This window comes from Myotis lucifugus, unplaced genomic scaffold, assembly GCF_000147115.1.
Source record: "Myotis lucifugus unplaced genomic scaffold, Myoluc2.0 scaffold_168, whole genome shotgun sequence".
NCBI classification, from domain to species: domain Eukaryota; kingdom Metazoa; phylum Chordata; class Mammalia; order Chiroptera; family Vespertilionidae; genus Myotis; species Myotis lucifugus.
This window is the reverse complement of record NW_005871216.1, coordinates 250,501-276,775: the sequence shown is the minus strand read 5'-3', so window position 1 is coordinate 276,775 and position 26,275 is coordinate 250,501. Positions and strand designations below refer to the sequence as shown.

At 42.3% G+C, this 26,275-nt stretch overlaps 1 protein-coding gene across 1 annotated transcript in view; it reads right to left on the bottom strand.

Annotated features, from left to right (window-relative positions):
• C8A (complement C8 alpha chain) overlaps nucleotides 1-26,275 on the bottom strand; it is a 59,059-nt gene that overhangs the window by 5,693 nt on the left and 27,091 nt on the right. Inside the window, exons 6-9 of the mRNA XM_006096100.3 lie at nucleotides 25,681-25,881; nucleotides 23,019-23,259; nucleotides 3,645-3,776; nucleotides 2,129-2,286 (exon numbers count right to left, since the gene is read on the bottom strand). Coding sequence (XP_006096162.1) covers nucleotides 2,129-2,286; nucleotides 3,645-3,776; nucleotides 23,019-23,259; nucleotides 25,681-25,881 — 732 coding nt within the window. The remainder of the gene's footprint in view (nucleotides 1-2,128; nucleotides 2,287-3,644; nucleotides 3,777-23,018; nucleotides 23,260-25,680; nucleotides 25,882-26,275) is intronic.

Sequence of the window (26,275 nt, the reverse complement as noted above, 5' to 3'; positions counted from 1 at the left end):
ATTATTCAAAAGTGTGTATATACATTTTGAGGGGACATCCTATATAGAACATGCAGCATCACCATTTCACACAGCATGATTCCGACATTTACTCACTCTAAATATCTGCCATAAATAAGTACTGATGAGCTCTGGGATGCACAAGTGAGTAACTGTTTCCATGCTGATCATCAGGTTCCAAATAACCCCCTCACTGGGCCCCTTGCCCACAGTGTCTCTCTCCTTCCATTCATCCCTCACACTTTTGTAAGCATTCTCTATTTTTAAAGCACAGCTCAAGCTATGTCACTTCCTTGCTCTGTAACCCAACAATAGGCTTAATGCATCGAATCCAAACTAGTTAGGTGGTAATATAGGTTGTGGTTGTGAGTGTTAGAGTCAGTCAGACATGTCTCCAGTTGGGCTCAGCCATTTACCAGACACGAGCCTTGGCCAGCGCACTTAACCTCCATGAACCTGTTTCCTCAGCTGACATCTCCTAAGCGCTCACTTTTCTCTCCCCAACCTTGGGACAGAACATGTCATTGTCCCCATATTACAGAGCAGGAAAATGGGGCTCAGAAAACAGTTGTTTGTCAAAGGTTATACATCAAAAAGTTGCTGAGCCATGAGCCAAAATCTACTTTCTCACCCCAAACCCAGGCTGTCTTTCCCAGAAGATAGCATTCGGTCTTCTCCAAATCATTTGGTCCTCCCCTTGGATGTTTTGCTCAAGGCAAATGCAAAATTCACCTCTTGCCCATGAAAGTTTGTATATTACTCCTGCTATCAATTTTACAGTTTTTCCCCAAATCACTAATAGCTTGATGATAGCAATTTTCAGACCCTATGTGAATTACAGGTGTATGAAAATGGTCTCTGACTTATTGAAGAAGAAATAAAATCAGGGTTCATTCCTCTCACCTCTTTCTTCATAGAGAGCAGGGTTGTAATAGACTTTTAGATTTAACTGTTGGTATATATATTTTAAGAAGAGGGATGTATCCATTACCTGAAGTTTTAATTATGTGTAGAAAATTGGCCAGGGTCAGGAGAAAGTGTACAGGAAAACAATCATATTTTATTTTAAATCCCCCAATATAACTCTTTTTTAATGGATTAACCTTGCAAGGAAATAGAATTAGTTTGACAACTGGTAAAACGATGACCTATTTTCAGTTTGAGTACAATTTTACTCCCTTTGCAAGGTTAGGAATTAGGGCAGAGTTTCTCCATATTGGCACTATTGCCATTGAGGGCTAGATATTTCTTTGTGATGCGGGCTGTCCTTTGTATTGTGGGATGTTTAGCAGCATCCCTGACCTCTCTCTCTAGATGCCAGTAGTACCCTCCTGGTTGTGACAGTGAAACCTGTCTTCAGACATTACCAAATTTCCCCATGGGAGCAAAATTGTCCCCAGTAATTGATAATCATGACTTTAAGGAAGGAAGTAGGATAGAGGGAAAATGAGAACCAGATGTGAAATCCAAAGGTCTGCGATCAAGGTACCACTACATATGAGCTCTGGGACTTTAAACAAATCACTTGAGTCCTTGGAGCCTCAGTTTCCTAATCTTTTCAATGGGGAGAATCAAGGCCTTGCCCGGGGTTCATTGTGGTGAAGGGATGAGATCATTTAGAGCAAACTACAGTTACAGCTCAGGACAACTCACCCCACATATGGCCTTTGAGCTATGAATGGGATTTATATTTTTAGAAGGTTGTAAAAAAAACAAGAAGAAATAAAACTTGTATAACAGAAACTAGATGTGGCCCACAAAACTTAAGATATTTACTATCTGCTCCTTTATGGAAAAGTGTGCCTACACCAATTTAGCAGATGTGTTTTTAAGTCTTATATGTATAAATGCAAATTTTTTAATGTCACCCAATCCTGAAGAAATTCTGGGATGACTGGTGTAAAACTGGGCACTAACCAGATATAACGTGTCTGGCCCCGCTCTCCTGTGGCCTGGGTCTAGTCACACACTCCCTAGAGTCAGGCGTGGGGAGGCCACCGGCTCAGTGTGCCGTTAACATTTAATCTTACTCTTTGATGGGCTCATAATAAGAAATATGAAATGATCTGGTCTGTTTCACTTTCATTCCTCACGGACGTAGAGTTTCTTCAACTGCGAAAAGACTTACCTCAAAATCAATAACAGCAGGATTATACTTTAACGACCGCCCCCAGGAACGGTACGAAATGAAGCTCGTGTTGTGTGCCAAGCCAGTACCCCAGCCAGAATTGCCACCTCGCACCTGAGCAATGATGTCTTCCACAAGCTTGTTATCTTCGTCAGTATCTATCAAGAGGATAACGGCGTTAGCTCATTTCCCCAAAAGCCAAAGGATGGGTTCACAAGAGCCACTAATGATATTTGGGACAAAGTTTATGTGCTGTCCTTATAGCTGTTGTCCATTCTGTTTTGCTCGATTAACTAACAGGACAAAGCAGAAGAGAAGGACCAAGACTTAGCAATACAGCCTTCCTCTGAGGTAGAGCTGGCAATGGGAGGACAGCCCAGCCCAGCCGTGGGCAAACTACGGCCCGCAGGCCGGATCCGGCCCGTTTGAAATGAATAAAACTAAAAAAAAAGACCGTACCCTTTTATGTAATGATGTTTACTTTGAATTTATATTAGTTCACACAAACACTCCATCCATGCTTTTGTTCCGGCCCTCCCGTCCAGTTTAAGAACCCATTGTGGCCCTCGAGTCAAAAAGTTTGCCCACCCCTGGCCCAGCCCAACACAGAGGAGGGAGAGGGTGGGAAATGGATCATCATTCATTCATTCATTCATTCATTTATTCATTCACCTGTCAAATGCTTACTCAGTGCCTGCTATCTGCCAAGTATGTTCAATTAAACAGTGAAGGTCTCTGTGGGGCTGAGTAGGGGTGCAGGGAAAGACATGGTCAGGATGGGGAGGGACTGAACAAGAAGAAATTGAGTTTTCTAGAAAAGTGAATGAATCTTTGTAGGGAAATGGAGAGAGGATGAAAGGGCATCAGAAAGAAGAGCAGTTTGACCTAAGGCTCTGAGGCCTGAGTAGCCTAATGCCAGGGGAGTAACTTGAACCTGTCTCATGTCTACCTCCTCCACTGCACTGTAAATTGTTTCATCATCCCTGCATTGTCTGTTGTCTCCCACCTGAAAAAAATGCTCAATGCATATTTGATAGATGAATGAATGAATACATGAGCACTCATATTGACTTTTTCAGGAAATGCCACAAATATTCCTGTACAATCTTCCCTTAATAATTATTCTTTGAGCTTGGACTTAGTAACCAAATGCTCCTCTCTCGGGGACTTCTTTTTCCCCTTTGGACTGTATCCCTATGGGCATTTATTTCAACAGTTGTTTTCCAGGTTCTGTCTACACATTTCTTTCATCCTGGGTCTCACTTAGTTCTTGATCTAGTGCCTGAAATTTAGGAGCATGTGCCATACAAAGTCAAGTATTTCTAAGGTAATCTCAACCTATGGTGGATTCAAAAATAGAGCCAGTCCAGTCATTGACTTGGGGTATTTAGCAGTCATGCAGTTTGATCATTGACTGGAATGAAACCACTTCAGGGTTGGAGGACGTGTGCCCTGATTGTGTGTCCAAAGAAAAGTCTGGCTTTGCTTCTTGGGAGACTCTTTACTAAATACTTACCATCGTGGCCACCTCCCATTTTTCTACAATCTTCCCCTGATAAACCTCCTCCAATCTCTAACCTCTTCGAAAAGGTATAAGATAAGCCCAAAGACCCTCCAAAGCACTTCTTGATGTCTTCATAGGTAACACCTGCAGCAGGGAGACAGAAACGAAGAGCACTGTGATGCTGAATGACTGCTACTATGGTACAACCTCTCACAGTAGTAAAAGCTGCCATTGGTTTTGGAATCTAAGTAATCTGGGTTGAAATCCAATTCCATTATCCGATTTCCATGTCCTCTTCCATGTGTTTCCAGCCCAAATAATTCTTGAAATGAGAAAGAATATGTATTGCACAGACTAGTTGCTCAAAAATGCTAGTTCCCTTTCCTTTGCACATTCTCCCCTGCGCCTCCATGGGGCAGTGATTCTCATCATTTCCATATACCTCTGTGCCCAGCACAGTGCCTGGCCCATTTTCACTCTGTAATTTTGCACATGTTGCCCCTTTCTCTCTCCCTTTCACCACCTTTCCAAAGCCCCAGTTCAAACATCATTTACTCCAGGAAGCATTTTTGGATCAGAATACTTGTACCTTTCTTCAGATCGACCAGTGTGCTTTGTTTGCACCTGGATGATCATAGTTGTCATGATTCTTTTTGCCCAGGTTCACTTTGCACCCCAGAGAGGCCAGAGTGCTGTTAGAAGATGGAGATGTCTCCAAGGGAAGTGTGCCTGCCTTCTGACCCCAGGAGAACTGTGAGTCCCATATTAGCAATCTCTGTATTTGTCTACATCTCTGTATTTGTCCCGCTAAGGAACCTGCACTTTGCAGATGCGGAACATATTTCTCAATACAGTAAGGTCATGTTGCCCTGATCTCACACCCTGTAAATGGACAGAGCTGGGTTGCCATCCTTTGGTCAGCCTGGCAAGATGGGGCTAGAAAAGCAGATCAGAGCAAGACATGGACTGTTGCTGCAGAGCTCAACTCTTTCTGCAGCAAAAGTCTTCTGATGGTTGTGAATTGGAGTTTGTAGTTTTGGAATGTCATTACTTTTAATTAATTGCAACTGTATAATAATTATTACCAGTTATTATGTTATCCTGACAACCACAAAGGAAAAATCATTTAGGGCTATGATTCAATTGAGCTGAGGATTAGATTGAATATTTTCTTCAAGGGAGTGTTCAGCAACCAATTTTACCTGCCAGCATCCCCATTACACTGCAAATTCTATGAATTCAAGAACTTTTATCTTATTCACCACTCTCTCTTCTCAGCATAGCAGTGCAATGTCTGCCATGGAGGAGGAGTTCAGAAACTATTTTCAGAATAATGATTGAGGAATAAAAAAAATGAGTGAGTAAATGAATGCTATGAATCAGTCCTTTGGTAAGGGCTTCTGATGGAAAGCATCTTGGAAGTCAGAAATCCTGAATTCAAATCTGTCACTCAGATGAATGGATCTTTAAATATATATATATTAGTATATTCCAGGCTCTGCTTCTAACAAGGTGTCCCCCCAAAAAATGTATACATACTTTAACTGCTGGTAGCTCAATTTTGAAAATGAAATGTATTTTAATAAACACTATCTTTATAATTATTCAGAGTGTGTATATACATTTTAGGGGGGCACCCTATATATTGAAGCAGAGCATAGGACAGGGGGCACCAGGAGGTGGAGATGAGCAATGCTGGTCCAAGGGAACAAGGTTGCAGCTATGTGGACTGAGAAAGTACAGAGACCCAATGCACAGCCTGAGGACCACAGTAATAATATTGTATTCAATACTGGAAATTTGCAAAGGAATAGTCTTCAGGTGCTTCCTCATACACACAGTAGAGGTAAATGTGTGAGAAAATATGTAAATTAGCTTGACTATAGTAATCATTTCCCTTTTATATCAAACTAGAGGCCCAGTGCACGAAATGCATGTATGGGTGCAGTCCCTAGGCCTGGCCAGTGATCAAAGTGCAAGTGTCTGGTGTGGAAGGGCATGTCCCAGCTGACCTCTGGGCCCTGGGCAGCATCTGGACCCCCAACCCTCAGCACCTGGGAGCTGGGCGGCAGCCCCCCACCCCACCACTGCCATTGGTCACTGTCTGTGGGGTGATCGGTGGGCAATTGGGCCCCGCTCATACCTGCCTTGGCCTGACACTGCCTGCTCACCTGCTCCACCATCCCGCCACAGTCCTGCTCTCGTTGGGGCCTGTCAGGGCCAGCAGCACCTCCACTGCCGCCTGCTGCCAGCGCCACATCACCGACACCCACCATGTTCCACACTGCCCCCTGGTGGTCAGTGCACATCATAGCCAGCGGTCGAACTCCAGGTCAAGGGGACAATTTGCATACTAGGCTTTTATTATATAGTATATGTATATCAAATCATCATGTTTTATACCTTAAATATATACAAATTTTATTTTTTTAAAATCCAAAACAAAATCCCTGTCACTGACATCCTATATGAGCTTAGAAAGGGCCCATGATCTCACTAGGCCTCAGTTCCCCATTTATGGAGAGAGTCCAGTGGACTGGCCCCTTTCACCGCAGCCCTCTGTGACTGGGCACAGCAGTTTCTGAATAACCCCAAGCCGTGCTTGCCTGGGAGAAGCGATGCTCTAAGCACCAGCACTCAAAACCAGGCAAAGGGCTTCTTCTACCAGCTCTGTTCAAGCACCTTTCGTGTTTAATGCATTACTAATTGGGGAAGATTTAGCATATTTAATTGTTTTGATTAAAAAATGCTTCAACAGTAGTAAACAAAAGTGGATGAAAGGAATTCACGGGCAGAAGCCAGACTAATTACTTAGGTGAGTGGTGGAGTGCTGACGAGTTGAAGTGACGGGACTGGCTGATTAGTGGGGGCTGGAGGACGCGTGTGGAGTGCTTATGCTCAGGAGGGTCTGCAACAGCCTGCCACGTGCGGCTGGGAGAAGAGAATTCCAGCAGCTTGATTTGAAAAGCATGACTTGACTGCTAAGAATTACTTTCTGAGGACCACTGAGGAAGGGCAGGTATGTGAGTTCATCATAAAATGTGAGAGCTGGTGCCCTCAGGCTCCCAGCCCACACTTCTCATTTTTAGTTGTGATGCCCTACGTTCATGAGGGTTAATTATTTTGTGTAAGGTGGTACAGCTGAAAAATGCTGGGGCTGACATTCAAACTCAAGTCTGTCTTGTTCAGAAGCCTGTGGTATGTTCACTAATTCCAGTGATTGCATCAGACTGAAGAATTCTGCTGTCAGCCAGAACAATTCAGTAAGCACCTACTATGTACCAACCCAAGCACATTATGTGTCGGGAAATGTAGACACGGTGGGAACAAAACTAATAGGTATATGATGCGAATCTGAATAAATAAGGGCCTTGAGCAGCCAGCAGGTGAGGACAATCTATTAAATGAAGACTAATTTCTATCACTTGTGTCAGTGTAGTACCAGGGCTAGAAGAGGAATCTTCCAGGAGCCCTGGAGAGGCCAACCCAGAGCTGTCTACAGCGCGCCCATGGTAAGCTGGGGTGGGAGCAGAGGAGCTCAAATGTGGTTCCAAAATCCAAGACACAGAACCAGAGGGAGGAAAGCTGAGAGCAGGGGAGGCAGTGGGGAAAGGAGCAGAGAAAGGCCTAGAGGAACTGTACAGCACTTGCCCAGATGGGTGTGTGACATGGGTGGATTATGTTTATAGAACCAGGCAGTGCTGTAATGGCTCTGCCCCTGTCTCATCAGGCTGGACACCTGAGATGTCAGCTTTGGACTAGATCACACTGGCGTTGGTTTTGGCTTTTGAAGGCAGTGAACTCTGGAGTTGATGGTTCTCAAGCCTGGCTACACAATGAAATCATCTGAGTGCTAATTAAAAATACAGGTTCCTGGGCCCCACCTCTATCGATGGTGATTCTGTATTTCTGAGTTGTCAGCCATCTGTATTTTAAAGATGATTTGGCATCTTTAAAGATGATTCCTATGCAGTGCATCTTGAACCAGATTTTGAGTCCCACCGTCCTACAGAGAACCTTTGATGGCCTGCTGGCCTCTGCCCTGCCTTAGCCAAAGCCTTAGTCAATGCCTTGGATATGGGCTCAATAGCCAGGCTTAGTGTATCACACCCAGAAGAAAAAACTAGGAAAAGCCAAAGATAACTCAAATAAAGAATCAGGATCCCAAAAACCCTCAGAAGAATTGATTGATAGGCAGACCAAACATAGCCAAATGAGATTCAGGTGGGAAAACTTGCATCCTACCCTAGGGACAAAATACCAATACAGAAGCTCAGTAAGGAATGGGCACAGCTTAGCAGGAGAACAAGAGAAAAGGCCATAGCTTTAGATGACTTCCAAATCAGTAGGGTAATGAAGCAAGGTGAAAATTATAATTAATGAAGTAAAGGAGGAGATAATCTCACTCTTTATGTAGGTTAGAGAAACTCAGAGCTTGGTGAACAGTTCTGGGAGCCACACTTTTAAAAGAAAATTAGGAAAGGGACACTTGTTGGACATTATTCAGCCTTAAAAAAAGAAGGAAATGCTGCCATGTGTAACAACACATGGCTAAACTTTGAGGACATTACGTTAAGTGAAATAAGCCAGTCACAGGATAAATACTGCACGATTCCATTTAGAAGAGCTATGTAAAATATTCAAACTCATGGAATCAGAGAGTAGAATGGTCGTTGCCACAGGGGTTGCGGGGAGGTAAAATGAGGGATTGCTAAGCAATAGGCATAAAGTTTAAATTATGCAAGATTAGTAAACACTAGAGATGTGTGCAATGTTGTCCCCGTAATTAACAATAATGTAGTGGGAGTTTAAATTTTTGTTAATAAATAGAAGTGGAGAATGATTGGAGAAGAATGAGCATAAGGATGATGAAAGTGAAGAAATTCAAAGTCATTTCCTTTTGGTAATGTTTGAGGGGATGGGAGGTGTTGACCTGAACAAGGGAAGGAAAGACCTCCCTTTAAGAGAGATCCATAGACCTGACCCAACTCTCCAGAGAGCTGTCTTGAAGACAAGGAATTAGGCTTGTTTGTGTGGTCACAAGGGGAAGAAGGATCAAATTGCAGAAGTTGTGGAGAGATGGGTTTAGCCTCAACACAAGGTAAATTGTCATGATGGTCAGAGGCCAAGGAGACATGGTTTGAAGAATTGACTAGTGGTCTTTTAAGGTCTCCTCTAACGCCATGATTCTGCAACTTAAAGAACACCCCAGAACACCTGAAGAACATTTGAGACCACTTTGCTAAGTACTTAATGATTTCTTTCTGTGTGCCAGGCATCTGGAAAATAGAGGACTAAGGGGAGTGCTTGTTCTCAGTGAGCTCACAGCCAAGTGTGGAGCAGGAGACAAGTAAACAGGCAATTACTGCTCTGTGTGATGAGGACTTTGAAAGGAAGCAGCAGAATCAGGACACCTTCCTTAGTGAAGGATACCAGAGGCAAATCTGAAAGGATGGGTAGGGATTGGCCAGACAAATTGAGGTAGGAAAACCGTGAGAAGGCCTTGTGTCCCCAGCAGCAAGATTCTGCTCAGAGAGGCCAGTATGATCCTAAACTCAAAAGTGAAAAGGAGATGCAGATCAGTCAAGGGAGTACTAGGAGGCCCTGGGTCACTTCCCACTCCCATTGGGTCCCACGAGGAGCTGTTGTTGTGTTGTTGTGCTGGCCTGGAAGGCAGGAGCCCAGAGGACTATTGCTGGCCACTGCGTCTACTGCTTATTTCCCACCTGTTCTGGGCTGGGGTGTAGGCGTGGGGGTAGTCCTCATGCCTGCATAAAGATACTGCATTTGTGGGGCTCAGAGGCAGAACCAGGCAGCCTGACTTCTGAAGTAGAACACAGCAAGTTTCTGTGGTTCCTCAGATTGAAAGCGTCAGGTTGGAAAACAGCAGGTGTAATGCATTATTTATTGCTTTGCAACAAACAAATGCTATTCTGGATGCTGTGATTTATCTGCTATGTTGCTTTGCTACATTGGTTGAGCCCAAAGACAGCCTCAGAATGGAAAAGAAGAATCATATGGTTTATTTCATGTCATAACACTGGGAAAGATGACTGTTTAGTCTGTGTTTGGATGGGCTGGGAAGTGTGAGCTAATTTACCTGCTCCCTCTGTGCTTCTGTTTATGCATGAAAAGGCACACTTCTTCCCAACCAACTAGAAGTAATAGGACAAGCACCTCTGTGCCTTTGCATGTACTGTTCCCTCTGACTACAGAGTTCCCATACCTCTCTCATTGAGTTGCTTCACTTAGCTCTAGAAAACCTTCCCTCACTCCTGAGGGCCCTATCTGTGCCCCCACAATATCCCTGTGTGTCCCCCATGGTATCTGAAGCTTCCCTCCAGCATAGTAGTCAGCATATCCTAGTCATTGTCAGTTTCTAGATCTGTTCCTCCAATTATACTGCAAACTTATAGTCATCTCTTGGGCTTACAAGACTCAGCACAGAGCCTGGCATGTGACAAGCCTGCAGATGTGCTCAGGGATGGGTTCAGTCCCACCTGTCCCAACAACACCTCTCAGATGTTTGGGAGTCAGGGGTCTTCTTTTGGCTGACAATACAAATCACATCTTTGTAACATCTCATGCTTGATTAAGAGTTGGTATTTTATAAGAGTTGGTATTTCATTTGCATTGTCTCATTGGAGGCTCGCAACAATCTTATAGAGCTGGGAGGATTTACCCATTTTACAGGCTTATGTAAAAGGCAGTGGTTATGGGAGTTAAGAGTGGGAAATCTGGAGCCAGAGTTGGACTTGGGGTAAGTGACTAAAAGTCTTTAGGTCTCATTTTTTCCATTTGTAAAATAAGAGTGATAACAGTTTCTACACATGAGGTTCTAAGAACAGTGTCTGGCACAGTGAAGTGTCAACAAATGTTAGCTATATTGTTAGATAACCTACCCAAGATTCCATGACTAAAAGTCTGAGAATTGGGGTTTGATGTCAGGTAGGCTGCACCCAAACTCGGTGCACTTTCCATTTCATCACATTAGTGTACTCTGCAGAGGAATGCTCACCACATGGCATGAATAGTCATAGCCTTACCAAGCCCCTCATCCATGACCACCTCATTCTACAAAGCAGCTCAGACGTAGGGGTCATGCTCCCAGTGGACAGTGTTTAGACTGCAATCTCAGGTCTCCCTCCTGCCTGACCAGGGGCCATCTTCATGGACTCTGGCCCTCCTACATGCTTTTGGTCATGACATGAGGCAATATAGCTAGAGGCCATGCTCTCAGTTGGAGATGGCCTGAGCTGGAATTCGCCATGCTCACTTACTATCTGGGAAAAATGTTTAACCTCTCTGTACCACAGTTTTCTCATCTGTAAGTTGGGCATTTTAATAGTATCTACCTAATAGGGTTGTTGTGGGAGTTAAAAGAGTTAAGCTTCCCTGACCAGTGTTGCTACATGGTTAGAGTATCAGCCTCTGGACCAAAGGGTCATGGGTTCAATTCCCAGTCAAGGGCACATACCTGGGTTGCAGGTTCAATCCCCAGCCCTGGTCGGGGAGTGTGCAGGAAGCAACCAATCATGTGTCTCTCTCACATCAATGTTTCTCTCTCTTTCTCTCTCTCTCTCTTCCTCTTCCCTCCCCCATCTCTCCCTTCCACTCTCCCTAAAAATCAATGGAAAAAATATCCTCGGGTGAAGATTGACAAGAAATTATTAAATAAATAAAAGACTTAAGCCATGCTGGGTATAGTTCCTGGCTCAAAACTATTAATATGGTGAATTCTTACTATTATTTCTGTTGCTAGAAATGCTACAGCATGCATAGATTAGGCCCTTCATTCCTGATCCTGAATCTGGAAAATTAGAGAACAAGGGAGGCTGAGGATTTTGTAAAAACTAATTTTCTTAACATTTCTGCAGTATAAACTCTTAAGCCATGAGTGAGTGAAGATGGTTCAGGGAACACCCACATTTGATAAGTCTCATGTGCTAGGTAAAGCTTTTCTATGTGTTATTGGATTTAATAGTTACATGTCACTCCACAAACAAAGACACATATTCCCATTTTAGAGATGAGTAAATAGAGACTTAGATAGTTTAAGTGACTTGCCCAAATAATTATACAAGAAAATAGTAGAACTTGGATTGAACCAAAGTCTGTGTCCAAAGCCCATTTTATCCATAACACATTGTATCACCTATGGGAGAGAGAGCTAAGGGTAGCACTGGGAGTAATTCTGATTATCATCTCACCTTCTCTCCTTTAAGGCTGAAGCTTTTTTCAGTGATCGAGGTGGGAATTCAAAATCAAGACAAAAGCAGAGGTATAGTACTGAGCGTCTCTCCATTCCATGTGTATGCAAATGACTTAAGGGGAGTGGGGACAGAGCCAAGACACCAGGAGCCTGTCAGTCAATCAATACCATCCATCACTGTGAAGCCTGGTTGTCATGGTAACTGGGGATAAAGCTGGAGCCTGTTAGAATCTAGTGCCTGTCTGTTCAGGGTGGTTGGTTGGTTAGCACAGCAAAAGCCCTTCTGGGCCAGCTCAGACTGCTTAGCCATAAATATGAGACCCTTCACCATCAGTGCTCACCCCACTCTCCAGTCTAGATCAGACTCTTTAAGAATCCAGCCCTGACTTTGCAGGAATGCTCCAGAGAATGCTCAGCATATAAGGGCTTGATTCTGAAACATCCCTGCTAGAAAGACACTGAGCCTTTACTGTGGGCAGCCTCAGCCTCTGGACAAAAACTCTGGGGACATACCATTCACAAGATGCGTGATGGAAACAGGCAGTTGCAATGGTGTGATACATAGAGCTGAATCCCAGTTCACTGTCTCCCAACTGGGGAGGCAGAAAGACTGCCTGGAAGAGTCCTATCTACGTAGAAACCAAGGATGCTTACTTGAGTGCTGGCCATCCTCCACAGGGGTAAGGACCCTCCTCTTCTTAATGTTCACCTTTGCACAGCTCTAGCAGCTGGCCATTCTGCAACTTGTCATCCTCTCTGTGGCTCTTTAGAGGCCATCACTGACTCCATTTCCAGGCTACTGATACCGTCCCTCTTCCTGCCATAACCTGGCCACAGGACTGCTCTCACTTATGCATTGGCCTCAGGTACCAGCCCTTCACAAGAGAGTCTGACCCTGGGCTGAACCTGGATACTTGTCTCCTGCTCCTTAACCTCACCCACTTGCTGCCTCAGCCACTTTATCATGAAACTCTGCTTAGAAAGCCCCAGCCCCCTTCTCTATCAGACAAGCTTGTGCTCCTACTGATTTTAGATCAGGTTTGGATGTCTTTGGAGTCTAGAAAATGGGAAAGGAAGCAAGGTGGTAAATCCCTCCTTTGTGCCTCTACTGTATTTATTTCCATTCAAGCATTTACTCCATTGTATTATTCTTAGCTCCTGATTCACTGCACTTTTCTCCAGGGCAGGGATCTGTGTGATTTATCCCTAGGTCCCCAGAAAGCATAGGTTCTTAGTGGATATTTACTGGATGAGTGGATGGGTGCATGGGCCAAGAGGTGGGTGGATGGAAATTAGATTCTGAGAAGGGTTTTCCTCCTACTGTGGGTAACAAGGAAATCTTCCTGAAAGGGAATTGTAAGCAAGCAACAGCAATTATATGTATACAAATGTGGTAGAAAGTATGAGAAATTTGAAGGATTTAAATTATACATCTGCCCCACCCTGATTACTCTCTACACACAGCTTAATCATCTGGGCTGCTTTTGTCTCATTCTCATAAAGGAACAGGAAATACACAGACCAGAGGCTCCCATTCCCCCATCCCCTGCCTCTGTCAGACATCACTAATTGATCACAGCACTTTCTGGCTGAGTCCCTGTCTGGTGTCATAATCCTCAATTCAGCAGTCCCAGTAGCATTTGCCTGTTAAACCACCTGGTGTCCCTGGCTTAGACACGTTTTCTGGCCTGCAAGTCTTTGAGGTTCACCTCCTGTAATGCCATGGGCGCCGGCACAACATGCTTTTTCTTGACTCTGTGACTATACCTAAGCTTCAGAACAGACTATCACAAGCTGGTCACTTTTACCTTTCACAAGTCTCCCCATTACAATTCCCAACCAATGGGTCAAACTGACCCAAAACTATATTTAGGGATGAGTCTTGAGTGTAACACCACCTTAATTATTTTTAAAACCTGATTTAACCATTTTCAAAGCTATCACAAGCAGCTTAATGTTTTTTTAAGAGAAAATAAGTGAAATAAAACATCCAGATGTAGCACAAGAGGCATTGAACTGGAAATTAGAAATCCTCATTCCAAACCTCACCTGCTTCTAACCAGTGGTATCACCTTGATCACGTTATTTCCCTCCTCAATGCCTAGTTTGCCTCATTGTGAAATGGGGACCACCATAAACACAGTTCCAAGCACTGCCAAGAGGCTCAAATGGGAGGATAGCTCTGTAGAGACTCAGTATCTACCTGCCACAGAGTCAGAACTCAGGGAACGCTTGCTCTTTCATTCCGTGTGCATAAACTGTTTCATTGCATGAGACTTTCTATTCCTGTCTTGGCAGTTATTACTTACATCTGCCTCTAGCTTTCCCCCTTGCCTACCTTCCTGTGGTGGTGAACTTTATTTCTTTTATATTTTTTTATTCCTCACCCAAGAACATGCTTAGAGAAAGGAAGAGAGATACAGAGAGAAACATTGATGTGAGAGAGAAACACCGATCGGTTGCTTTCCATACATGTCCTGACTAGGAATAAAACCTGAACCCATATATGTGCCCTGACCAGGAACTGAACTGCCAACCTTTTGGTGCACAGGATAGCACTCAACCAACTGAACCACTCCAGCCAGGCAGTAGTGGTTAATTTAATATATCAATTTTGCCTGGGCCATGAGTGTGTCCAGCTATTTGATCAGACATTATCCTAAGTGTCTCTGTGAGGGTGTTTTTGGATGAGATCAACATTTAAGTCAGTAGACTGAGTAAAGCAGATTGTTCTCCCTAGTATGGGCAGGCCTTATCCAATCAGGTGAAGTCCTAAATAAGAAAAAAAAACTGACCCTTCCCTGAGTAAGAGAGGTCTTCCTGCCTGACTGCCTTCAAACTGGGACTATGACATTCTCCTGCCTTGAAACAGGAACTGAAATGTGAGCTCTTCCTGGGTCTCAAGCCTGCTGACTGCAGATCTTGAGACTTGTCAGACTTCATAATTGTGTGAGCTGATTTCTTTTTTTTCAATGTTTTTTTTTAATCTTTATTGTTGAACATATTGAATCTCAGAGGGAAGGCAGGAGTGCGTGAGTGGGTGGGAGGGAAGAGACCAACCAAAGATCTTCAATGTTTTTAACATGTTTTCTGTGCCAGGAACTGTGTCAGATGTTAGGGACATAATTATAGATTTAAAAAGAAGACATAGTCCCTGACCCCATGATGTTCACTACCTAGAAGTACTGACCTCTCACAATCCTTTAAGCTAGCCAATTTGGCCATTCCTCACCATGACTGATAGCTAAAAGGAAGATGCAGAAAGTGACATCTGTTGAATGTGAGCCAATTTCTTGTTGTAAATCTCTTTACATATATATGTAATAAAATCTATATACATCTCCTATTGGTTCTCTGAAACCAATTAGAACCCCAACTATTAATGGATTTCCTCATGCCTTCCTTATGGCTATCATTGATTTTCCTTTATTTATTTACTTATTTATTTATAAATATACATTTTTATTGATTTCAGAGAGGAAGGGAGAAGGAGAGAAAGATAGAAATATCAATGATGAGAGAGATCGTTGATCGGCTGCCTCCTGCACGCCCTCTATTGGGGATTGAGCCTGCAACCTGGGCATGTGCCCTTGACCCGAATCAATTCCGGGACCCTTCAGTCTACAGTCTGATGCTCTATTCACTGAGCCAAACCAGTTAGGGCTTATTTTCCTTTTTTTTTAAGTGATTGAATACATGTCTGTAATCAGCACAGTGGGTTGAGACAGAGTTTTTAGTACTTTTTTGACTACTCCCAAAAGTAAGTAACATATTTTACATTGTGATCAAGCCCACACACATCCAACTAAAATAAGTTTCAATACTTGACTATATCGGTGTGACACACTCATATTTTCCATCCTATTATATCCTATTTCATTTTGGTATATGCTGGCCATGACCCACTAAATTTCTTTTACAATCTACTAATGGACTGTGGCCTGTAGTTTGGAAAATCCTAGGCATATATCTCTGAGACATTATAGCATGTTGGTTAAGATCACAGGTTCTTGAGTTTGAACTCTGGCTCCACCAGTTAATAGCAATGTTTCTTAACATTGCTGAACTTCAGTCCTTCATTTTAAACTGGGGATCCTAGTATCTTCTTCACAGGTGTTTCCTGAGGATTAAATGAGATGGTGTATTTACAGTGCTTGATCCAGTATCTGCCACATAGTAAAATGCTCAGTAAATGTTGACTGTCTTGCCACCATTCCTAGAGCCTAAGCCTCTGGTATATCATATCAGAATGAATAATGCACTGTGTAGGAAAGTGTGTAAGCTGATAAATACTTGGACAATATACAAACTCTACATTGCAAGACCTGGGTTCAGTACTAACTTAATCATGTTGAGCCATTTACTTAGGCTCTTTGGCCCTCAGCTATCTCTCTATAAAAGTGGTGAAAATAATATAATTCCTCATAAACTGTTATGAAGATCATCTTGAATAACAGATGTGAATGCATTGTACTTTACCAATATTAGGAGTTACTATATGTAAATATATTTTATTAAAACCAAATATTTCTGTTAACTCTAAGTACAATCAATAAAAAATAAATTTTTAATTTATTTTAGGTGGTAACCAGCTTTGTTGTCCATGTAATAAATCATCCCTGACTCTAATCCAGGTGTTTATGACAAACAGAAACTCCCTTACTTTCTATAAATTCTCAATGAGAGGAAACATGTTGGTGTCTAGATAGTACTTACTTGTCATGTTGGGTGTGCTTAATAAGTGTTTCTTGCATGAAAAGCTAAATGAATGAATGAATAAAGGAAGGGAAGGAAGAGGAAGAGAATGTAGAGCTGTAATTAGCATAAACTTTAGAGCGGTTTTGTGTCCCTGTGGCCTTTTCTGCCCTGTGTGTGAGGTGGTAGACCAGCTGACTCAAGGACCCTAGCTGGAAGGTAACAGTTAATGACAGGCTGGATGCACTGTGCCCTCACTGGAAGGGTCGTTCCCAGGGTCACTGTTATCTGGCAGCTATCAAGGGGAGGAATGATGGAATGCAGGCACAGATTTGGGCAGAGTTGTTAACACTTTGAAAGATAGTGATGAGAATTCAAAGTGACCTTGATAAATGGGAAGAGCAGTCCCTCCAAAACTGGATGAAGCTCTGGAGACAGAAATGAATGACCTGGATCACAAAAATGGGCAGGTGGGAAAGGAGGCATGATTGCTGAGGCTCCAAGTCCATAGCCAAAGCATTGACCACAGCAGGCTGAACATAACGATAATGATTTCCCTTCCACTTGAACAATGTCTGTGAGCTGACCAATTGCAGAGCCCTCTGAGATAGATCATTTTGTTATCCCCACTCTACAGATGAGAGGATGGTTAATATTATAGAGTTAACTGGAAAGCTGGCAATAATAAACATATGGTAGTAATAACACCAACATAGCACAGCAATAATAGGTAACATTTTTTAACTCTTACTATATGTCAGGCACTGGGCCATATGTTCACATAGGCTGATTCATTTCATATTCACAATAATCATATGAAGTATGTATTGTCATCTTTCACTTAGAAGAACAGGAAACTGAGGCATGGAGAGGTTAACTAATATGCCTAAGGATCACATGGCTGATAAATGGTGGAGATGAGACTTGATCCAGGTAATTCTTCTCCAACAGTTGCATTTATTGAATACTTATTAGAGTGTGAGCACTGCCCTAAATATATTCTCCGCATAAGTTCACTTATTCCCCACAACCACTCTGCCAAGAAAATGTCATTAATATCTCCACCTTAACAGGTGAGAAAATTGAGACTTAAAATGATTAAATAGCATGTCCCTGATCACAGTTAGTGACAGAACCCACATTTTTAACTGCTTTTGCCATACTGATATCCTTCACTAAGGAAAAAATATCTGTTTAAACATTTATCATGCAAAATGTTCTTGGAATTATTCTCAAACAAACCTTTGTTATCATTCCATTTAGTTCTTAAAAAACTGAGGTTCAGAGAAATTAGGTACCCAGATCAAGGTCATGCTAGATGGTAGACTCAAGATCTCACCCAGATGTATCTGACTCCAAAGTCTGGATGCCCTGCTATGCCATCACCAGCACTTCTCTTCACTCCACAGACTCTGATCAGATGACATTAGTACCTACTGACCACACCTAAAACTGCAATCTACAAATAGTCACTGCTGTTTAAACAGAGTTTTACTTATCACAGGGCTTTGTAAAAATATCATCTTGGTTAATTCTCATCATAGCTGTTTGAAGTAGCGTATTATCCATACATTAGTTATGGGGAAAATGAGACCTGGAGATGTGAAGTATTAACATTTAAATGGCAGAGCCTACATGAAAAGTAAAGGTATCTCAGTCAAAGGAGTTCCCACTCCACATTGCCTGCTGGCTTTTATGGGGCCGCCAAAGGCTACCGGTTTCCTTTGCAAGAAAGGCATCAATAGAAGTCATTTCTGTAAGGTCTTGGCAGAGCTCCTTTAATATAGCCAAAACTACAGAATCATGAACTGTTGTATTCTTGAGGACTATTATTTAGTTTCTATTCCATGTGTGGTTTCCATTATAGCATTCCTGATAGGGGCATCCTATTAGACTTACTTTGATTCTTTAACTGATAGAAAAACTCTATTTTATGTTGCATTTTGAGAGAGTAAGGGCACAGAAGCTGAAACAAATGTGTCAGGACCTATCTACATTAGCAAAAAGATGAGGAGCTAAGAACAGACCACTACTATCTTTGTCCCAAAGGTATTTAGAGAAATTTCATCTAATCTCTGATACTTTTCTCACTGCACATGTCTGCTTGGCTGGAGGGGACCTGCCGAGAGAGAACATGGCACAACATGGCAAGCACTAGTCATGGGAATGAATGGGAAGGGACAGGTTGTAGATACTGAGGAGGTGACTAACCAGATATGTGAGAAGAGAGAGGAAAGATGTCAAAATTACTCCCAGGTTTGAGTCCTGACAAAAGCAGCTGAGATAAAAAGGAAAGAAGCCAAGACCATAATTCAGACTATCTCGTGTATTTTTCAGTTACTAGTGATAGGACTTTTCAGCCTTGGTTCCTTCATCTTTAGAAGTAAGGAAACCTATTAGCTCACACAAAATCATAGGAAGATTAAGTAAGAAGATGTAGCAGTAGCCAACACGTACATTAAAAGGTGTTCAACATCACGAATCATCAGGGAAAGAGAAATCAAAACCACAATGATATATCACTTCACATCTATTAGAATGTCTATTATCGAAAAGATAAGTGATCACAAATGTTGGCAAGGATGTAGAGAAAAGGGGACTCTTTTGCCCCCTGTTGGTGGGAATATACACTGGTATAGACACTTGGGAAAAGAGTATGGAGGCTCCTCAAGAAATTAAAAATAGAGCTACCCTATGATCCAGCAATCCCACTTCTGGCTATATATCTGAAGGAAACAAAATCATTATCTCAAAAAGATATCTGCATTCTCATGTTCATAGCAGCATTATTCACAATAGTCAAGGTAAAGAAACAACCCAAGTTGGCAGATGAATGGGTAAAGAAAAGGCGGCACAGATATGCAATGGGATATTAGCAGCCTTACAAAATAAGGAAATCCTGCCATTTGTGACAGCATGAAGGAAGAACCAAGATGACTTCTGGAGTTGGGGCTGTTTATTTCGTTTTCTGTACTAGATCATGAACTTTGCAAGGACAGGGGCCATATTGATTTTGTTCACCTGGCACATAATACAAATTCAATAAACATGGTTGAAAGAGTGAATGTATAAGGAAACAAAATCATGGGAGAAGGGGCGGAGGGATGCCAGGGAAGGTTTCACAGACATGGAAATGCCCATACGGGTTCAGAAGGATGATGAATCTGTCAGGTTGGCCAGACAGGGAAGAGCATTGGATGCTGACAGCACAGCGTGTGCACAGGGTGGCAGGAAACACATATGACCAGAGCAATGTCACTGCAGTACTTGACCTGCCCAAGGTGAATGATCAGATCTGTGACTGGCCCAGATTCCAGGGAAGCCATGTCAATACATTATTCTCTTTGTCATCCAAAAACAAATAGTAAGATCTCCAAAGAGGAGATGAAGAAGGAGAAAAAAAATTGGAATTCAAACATTCAAGCCCAAAGCCATCCTGATTCCTGCAGAAGGTAGAACACTGTGAGCCCTTGAGGAAAGTCTAGGGTCCCACTGAAGTCCAGCATCACCGCCCCAGTGTCCAAGGCTTTACCTGGTTTTTGATGGCATGATTTCATGCTGTCTTTGGGGAGAAGCATTTTATCTAAAGAACACATTGGAGCAAACAGCTTTGTGCATCCTTAGAATGAACCCAGGGAGGATCTGAGACAAACCCCAAGACAAAAGATCCCCACAGAGCAAACCAGCCAGTGTTCACTTAAGTGCTCCCATGCCTCGCCCAGCTCTTTGGGGGCATGAATGTATATACCACATAGGGAGTTTCTTAGAAATAAGCACTTAATAAAACATAAATATTATTAAATCCAGATAGATTAAATATACACAGTGACAAAGAGGAAAGACAGAGACTCGGGGAGAGAGAGAGAGAGAGAGAGAGAGAGAGAGAGAGAGAGAGAGAGAGAGACCAAGAAAGAAAGGGAGTGAGAGAGAGGGAGGTTGAAAAAGACAAAGAGAAACCAGACAAATGTGGAACATGGAGAGAGGCTGTGCATGATTCCATTTGTCAAAGGGAAAGAAGGTAGATGTTTTGTTCTTTGTAGGTTAACATGTAAATGACATTCTGATTTATTAGCAGGCTCCAGCAGATGAGGTGATGATTAGCACATTTCCATATTTATAGAGAAGCAACACTAACTTTGCAGATTTATAGAAAATCAGCCCTTCACAAATAGCCAATTGTGCTATTATCAACATATGGTTTTCTATAAACAGAGCTGAGGTAATTATCCCTGGGACAATTTGTTGGTGGGCTCCTTTTGAATATTAACCACATAGGAAGCCCATTTCTGCCTCACAGATTTTAAAGAGGAGGGGCCATGTGATAACCCAGGCAATTAATTAGTAATCCAACACCCAAGACGGAGCCCAAATGAAAGGCTTTCCCATGACCACATGGTGGAAAGACCATGGGTCCAGGGCTCTGAGGCCAACTTCCTGCAGCTCTGGGCAGAGTAATTAATGTCCCCGAGGAGCCTCAGCATTTCTGGGGCTGAAACTGTCATAACACCAGCATCCACGTGTCCTCAAGAAAATTAAATGCGAATATACACCATAGGACCTCGATCAGTGATGGCGAACCTTTTGAGCTCGGCGTGTCAGCATTTTGAAAAACCCTAACTTAACTCTGGTGCCGTGTCACATATAGAATTTTTTTGATATTTGCAGCCATAGTAAAACAAAGACTTATATTTTTGATATTGAATTTTTACAGAGAGGAAGGGAGAGAGATAGAGAGTCAGAAACATCGATGAGAGAGAAACATCAATCAGCTGCCTCCTGCTAGATCCTAGTAGGTACTCAACAAATGTTAGCTCTTTTCCTTCCTCATGTTTTAGAATGACTCCAAAAAAGACCCACTTGAATTGAGTTTTTCAAACTCTTTTTTTACATTGATCCATACTACATTATTTATTTTGTATCATGACTCTGTACGTGTCTGCATTTAACTGAAAAAAAAAAAGGTTCTTGAGGCAATAACTTACCTGCACTGCCTACAATCCACTATGGTATTTTCTATTCTACCCTTTGTTGTTCAAAATGCCATTTGTGATCCATACATTGATTTCAGGACCTTCTACGGGGCTGCACCCTGCAGTTAGAAGACTACTGTGCTACAGAGGGTAGGAACCATATTTAGATTTGCTCACCATTGTATCCCAGCACCAACACACCATAGATACTCAATAAACATGTGAAATATTAAAGAATAATGAATATGGGAATACATGGCTGAACCAATGAGTGTCCCTAGCCACGGATCTGAATGCATGCCCGTTTCAAACTCCACGTCTTGCTTTGCACACTCACTACATACTAAGCCCCATGCTGAGTGCTAAAGAGAAAGAAAAGCATCAGACATGATACTTGCTTTTAAAGATCTTGCCATCTACATGAGGAGAAAAATATTAACATTTGGAAAATTGTTTTTTTAAGACCAACCAGTGTGGAATTTATATGAATGTGCTGAAGAAAAGAAGTGGCCAGCCTGAGCTGGTGCAGTCAGGGAAACTTCCTCAAACTGGGAATTTGACCTTAGCTTTGAAATATGGACAGATCTCTCACCCTTCTACTCATTTATGGATCAGGTCAGTGGTTCTCAAACTAGTGAGCACCAGAATCACCCGGAGGGCTTGTCATAACACAGGCCGCTGGGCCCACTCCCACAGTTTCTAATTTAGTGCGTTTGGGATGGGAGCCTGAGAATTTGCACTTTTAACAGCTTCCCTGGTAACACTGATGCTGCCAGATGGAGTCCACATTTTGAGGACCACTATTCTAGCAGTTTGGAGTGAGACCATGTTGATGTCATGCTAAAAAGTTTAGATTTTGTTCTTGGCCATTCAGGATATTAGGCAAGAAAGTGACATCCTCAGATCTGTGAAGCAGAAAGATCCTTCTGGTGGCAATAGTTGGGAATGGCTTGGAAGGGGTAGACCTTCCCCTAGAAACTATCTGGAGTCCATGCAGTAATGAGTGAAAGATGGGAGCCCACCTACCACTGTTGGAGTGGGTGTAGAGAAGGCAGATGAGTGAGAGCTGTTCAGGGGAGAGAACTGAAGGGTCTTAGAGATCCCCAGGGGGAAGGAGGAGGAAGAGTCTGGAATGACTCCAGTTTTCTGTCATCACTGACTGACTGGTATGGTGGTTCCATGAACCTAGAATCTCCATTGAAATAAATTGTAATGTTTTAAATAGCAAAATCCTAGATTATTACTGAAGAGGTTACCATGGTGAAATAAAAAACACATAGTCTTAAGGAGCCAGACAAGTATGAGCTAAAATCACATTTTTAGTGCTTAATTAGCAAGTCTGTTTCACCCTCTGGACCTCAATCCCCTGTAAATAACACCAAAGATACCATATAAACTTGTCATGAGGACCAAACGAGATCATGCACGGATCCTAGTCAGTGCTCAGCAAACTGCAGACCATGTTCTGGTGTAGGCACTGGCCACTGTGTGCATAAAGCTTCTACTTACGCTTTTGTTCCATTTTTTCTTTGTTAAGCACCAGGAAATACTCATAAATGCCACCCATTGATCCAGACGTTATGTAATGGGTGCCGTAGTCATTGATGAACTTGGCGTACGGGCCATAATTGTACTTCTCCGGAAGCTCCATCAGCGACTGCAGCATCCCTTCATCCAGCATAATATTGTCCCTCCTCATCTTAAATTGGGCAGTCTGCACTTTTGTGAAAATTCTCATGAAGCTGTATTTCTGCCAACAAAAACCACCACCATGGGGAGAGGGAAAAGATCAAAAAGAGAATACATTTACCATCTGAGATCATGCAAAAGGTCAGCACTTACTAGCTGAGTAAATATATGTCTATGTACATATACTTATATGCTCATCTATAATAATAAAAGGGTAATATGCTAATTAGACCAGATATAATTTGGATGTCCTTCTGGACAAAGCCGGGGCCAGAGGGTAGCCTGGGTCCCGGGTGCCAGAAGGAGGTTGATTCCGGCAGCTGGGGAAAAGGCCTACTCTTGCACAAATTTCATCCATCAGGCCTCTAGTTTACATATAATTATATGAGCATAAAGATATGTCATGGAGGATTAGAATATTTTACAAGCACACATCAGACACCAGGATGTTCCCAGCTTCTTTTCCCATGGCTGCATCTCTGTTCTCACTGTCCAGGTCAAGTTCTCATCAACGCTCCCCTGGGTTACTTCCTGCATTGTGCTTCCCTGTGCTCCTCACTTCTATTCTGCCCATAGTCCATTCTCACCTCCACATTTCTCCCTGCTCCAGTTAAAGCATTGCATTATGCAACTGCCTACACAAGTATTAGTTATCCAGTAAGAATGATGCTTAGAAGTGTTTTCAATGACAAGGCGAAATGCCAGGATTATTTATTTATTTAACTTACTGCACAAATATCTAAAAGTGCCCATACTCATGTGTACTCTGCTAGGTGCAGTGGACATGATCTTGACTGAGAGAGGCCCCTGCCCTAATGTAGCTCACATTCTAGTTAGTGATAATTATGTACTGTTTAGTAATAAAGAAAACCAGGATCCTGATGTAATAATAATAATTAAAAAGCCAATACCAGGTAATGCTGAATTGGTTTAAGAGTAAGAGGGTCATGTGTGGGCATTACTTCCAGGTAATGAAAACCTTGATCCAAAGTGATAGTGAAAGTTTGAGGAGGTCACCTGCTTTTAGAAAAAATATGTATAGCCAGATCAGAGAACAATGCTTCCCCTTCAGATCAGTAGCTCATTGGTGGCAAAGCTCCAGAATGTAATTGATATTTGATGCATAAGTTAATTTTTTTAACTATATTTTTATCATTTGAAATAATTTTTGTTCCCTGGCTAGTTTTGCTCAGTGGATAGAGCACCAGCCTGCAGACTGAAGGGTCCCCAGTTGGATTCCAGTCAAGGGCACATGCCCAGGTTTCGGGCTCAATCCCCAGTAAGGAGTGTGCAGGAGGCAGCCGATCAATGATTCTCTGTCATCATTGAAGTTTTTATCTTTCTCTCCCTCTCCCTTCCTCTCTGAATATATTTTTTAAATAAAGATAATAATAAAAATATATATTTTTTTAAAAAAAGAAATCATTTTTGAGCCCCAACTAAGTCCACAGTTCTGGAATCGATGTTATTGAGGCATTTTGGTAAATTTCTAACCTACTCAATAAATATTCCTCTGGCTCCTCATTGCCTCTCTATCCTCATCACTTCCTAATTTTCCTTCCTGCCCTGGGCTTCAGCCAGCTGAAGCACTTTCCATCCCAAATCTGTGAGACATTCTCTCATCTCCAGGTCTCTGTATCTGCTGCTGCCCATGCCTAGAATACCCTTCGGTTAACTTCTGCCTCCTGTCAACTGAAGAACTTGAACTGGTCTTTATATTTCAGTTTAAGGAGATGTTCTTTCCACAGGGAAGCACTGCCTCATCCCTCAGGACAATAGACAGTAGTGAATGCTTGATGAATAAATGAAAAACTGATGCAGCCCTAGCTGGTTTGGCTCAGCGAATAGAGCATCGACCTGTGGACTGAAGGGTCCCAGGTTTGATTCCTGTCAAGGGCACATGCCCCCATTGCAGGTTTGATCCCCAATAGGGGGCATGCAAGAGGCAGTGGATCAATGATTCTCATCATTGATGTTTCTATCTCTCTCTCTCCCTCTTCCTTCCTCTCTAAAATCAATTTTATATATATATATATATATATATATATATATATATATATATATATATATATATTTCAATTTTTTTAAAACAGAAAGAAAACTAATGCAGCATGTCAGCCCTCCAATCTATTTGGAAAAGTAAGGCTTGCTTTAGCATTCTTCCAAGCCTAGTTTAGAGGGTCTGTTTCTCTTTGAGACATTACCATTCTAAGTATTTCCCTACATGCTCCAGGTAACCATGAAAAAGAATGGGGCAAAGTGATAAGGGCTCTAGTCTCATCATTTGATTTTATTCCCTCTGATGATCCTGTGTGCAAAAGTGTAATAAGAAAAACAAACGTGATTAACACTGATCAGACATTTCCAATTACACAAGCAAATGAAAGTTCAATTACTACTGTACTTTTTAATGCAATTAAGGCAATACGTGTTCAGTATGGATTACGGATTACTGTGCAACACGGGCATTATATTTTAATACCTTCTCATTATACTTGCTTAACTCATTCACGATTGAAGAGCCATATGATCCGGATACACCTGCATCCACTGTTACCGGGGAGGCTGCTGGGCCTACACCAAAGGTCAATCCACCTGACACAAACAGGTCATTTTTTAGTTTGGAAAAAACTTCATTTGTATCATCATAAAACTCTGAGGAGAAACTAGTGTCTGCCAGGGCCTGAAAAGAAACAAATGGATGTTAGCTTTGTGCACATAGAGTTATATTCCAGTTCATACTTAACATTTAAATCTTTGCTTTGTAAAATATCCACCAAGTTTCAGGTTATTATAAATAAGTCTTTTAAAAGGCTAATTGGGACCAATCCAGCTTGGCTCAGTGGTTGAGTGTCAACCTATGAACCAGGAGGTCACTGTTTGATTCCCAGTCAGGGGACATGCCCAACTGGGCATGCTCAATCCCCAGTGTGGGGCATGCAGGAGGCAGCCAATCAATAATATTCTCTCGTTATTGATGTTTCTATCTCTCCCTCCCTCTCTGAACTCAATATATATATATACACACACACACACATATATATATATGTGTGTGTGTGTGTGTGTGTGTGTATACA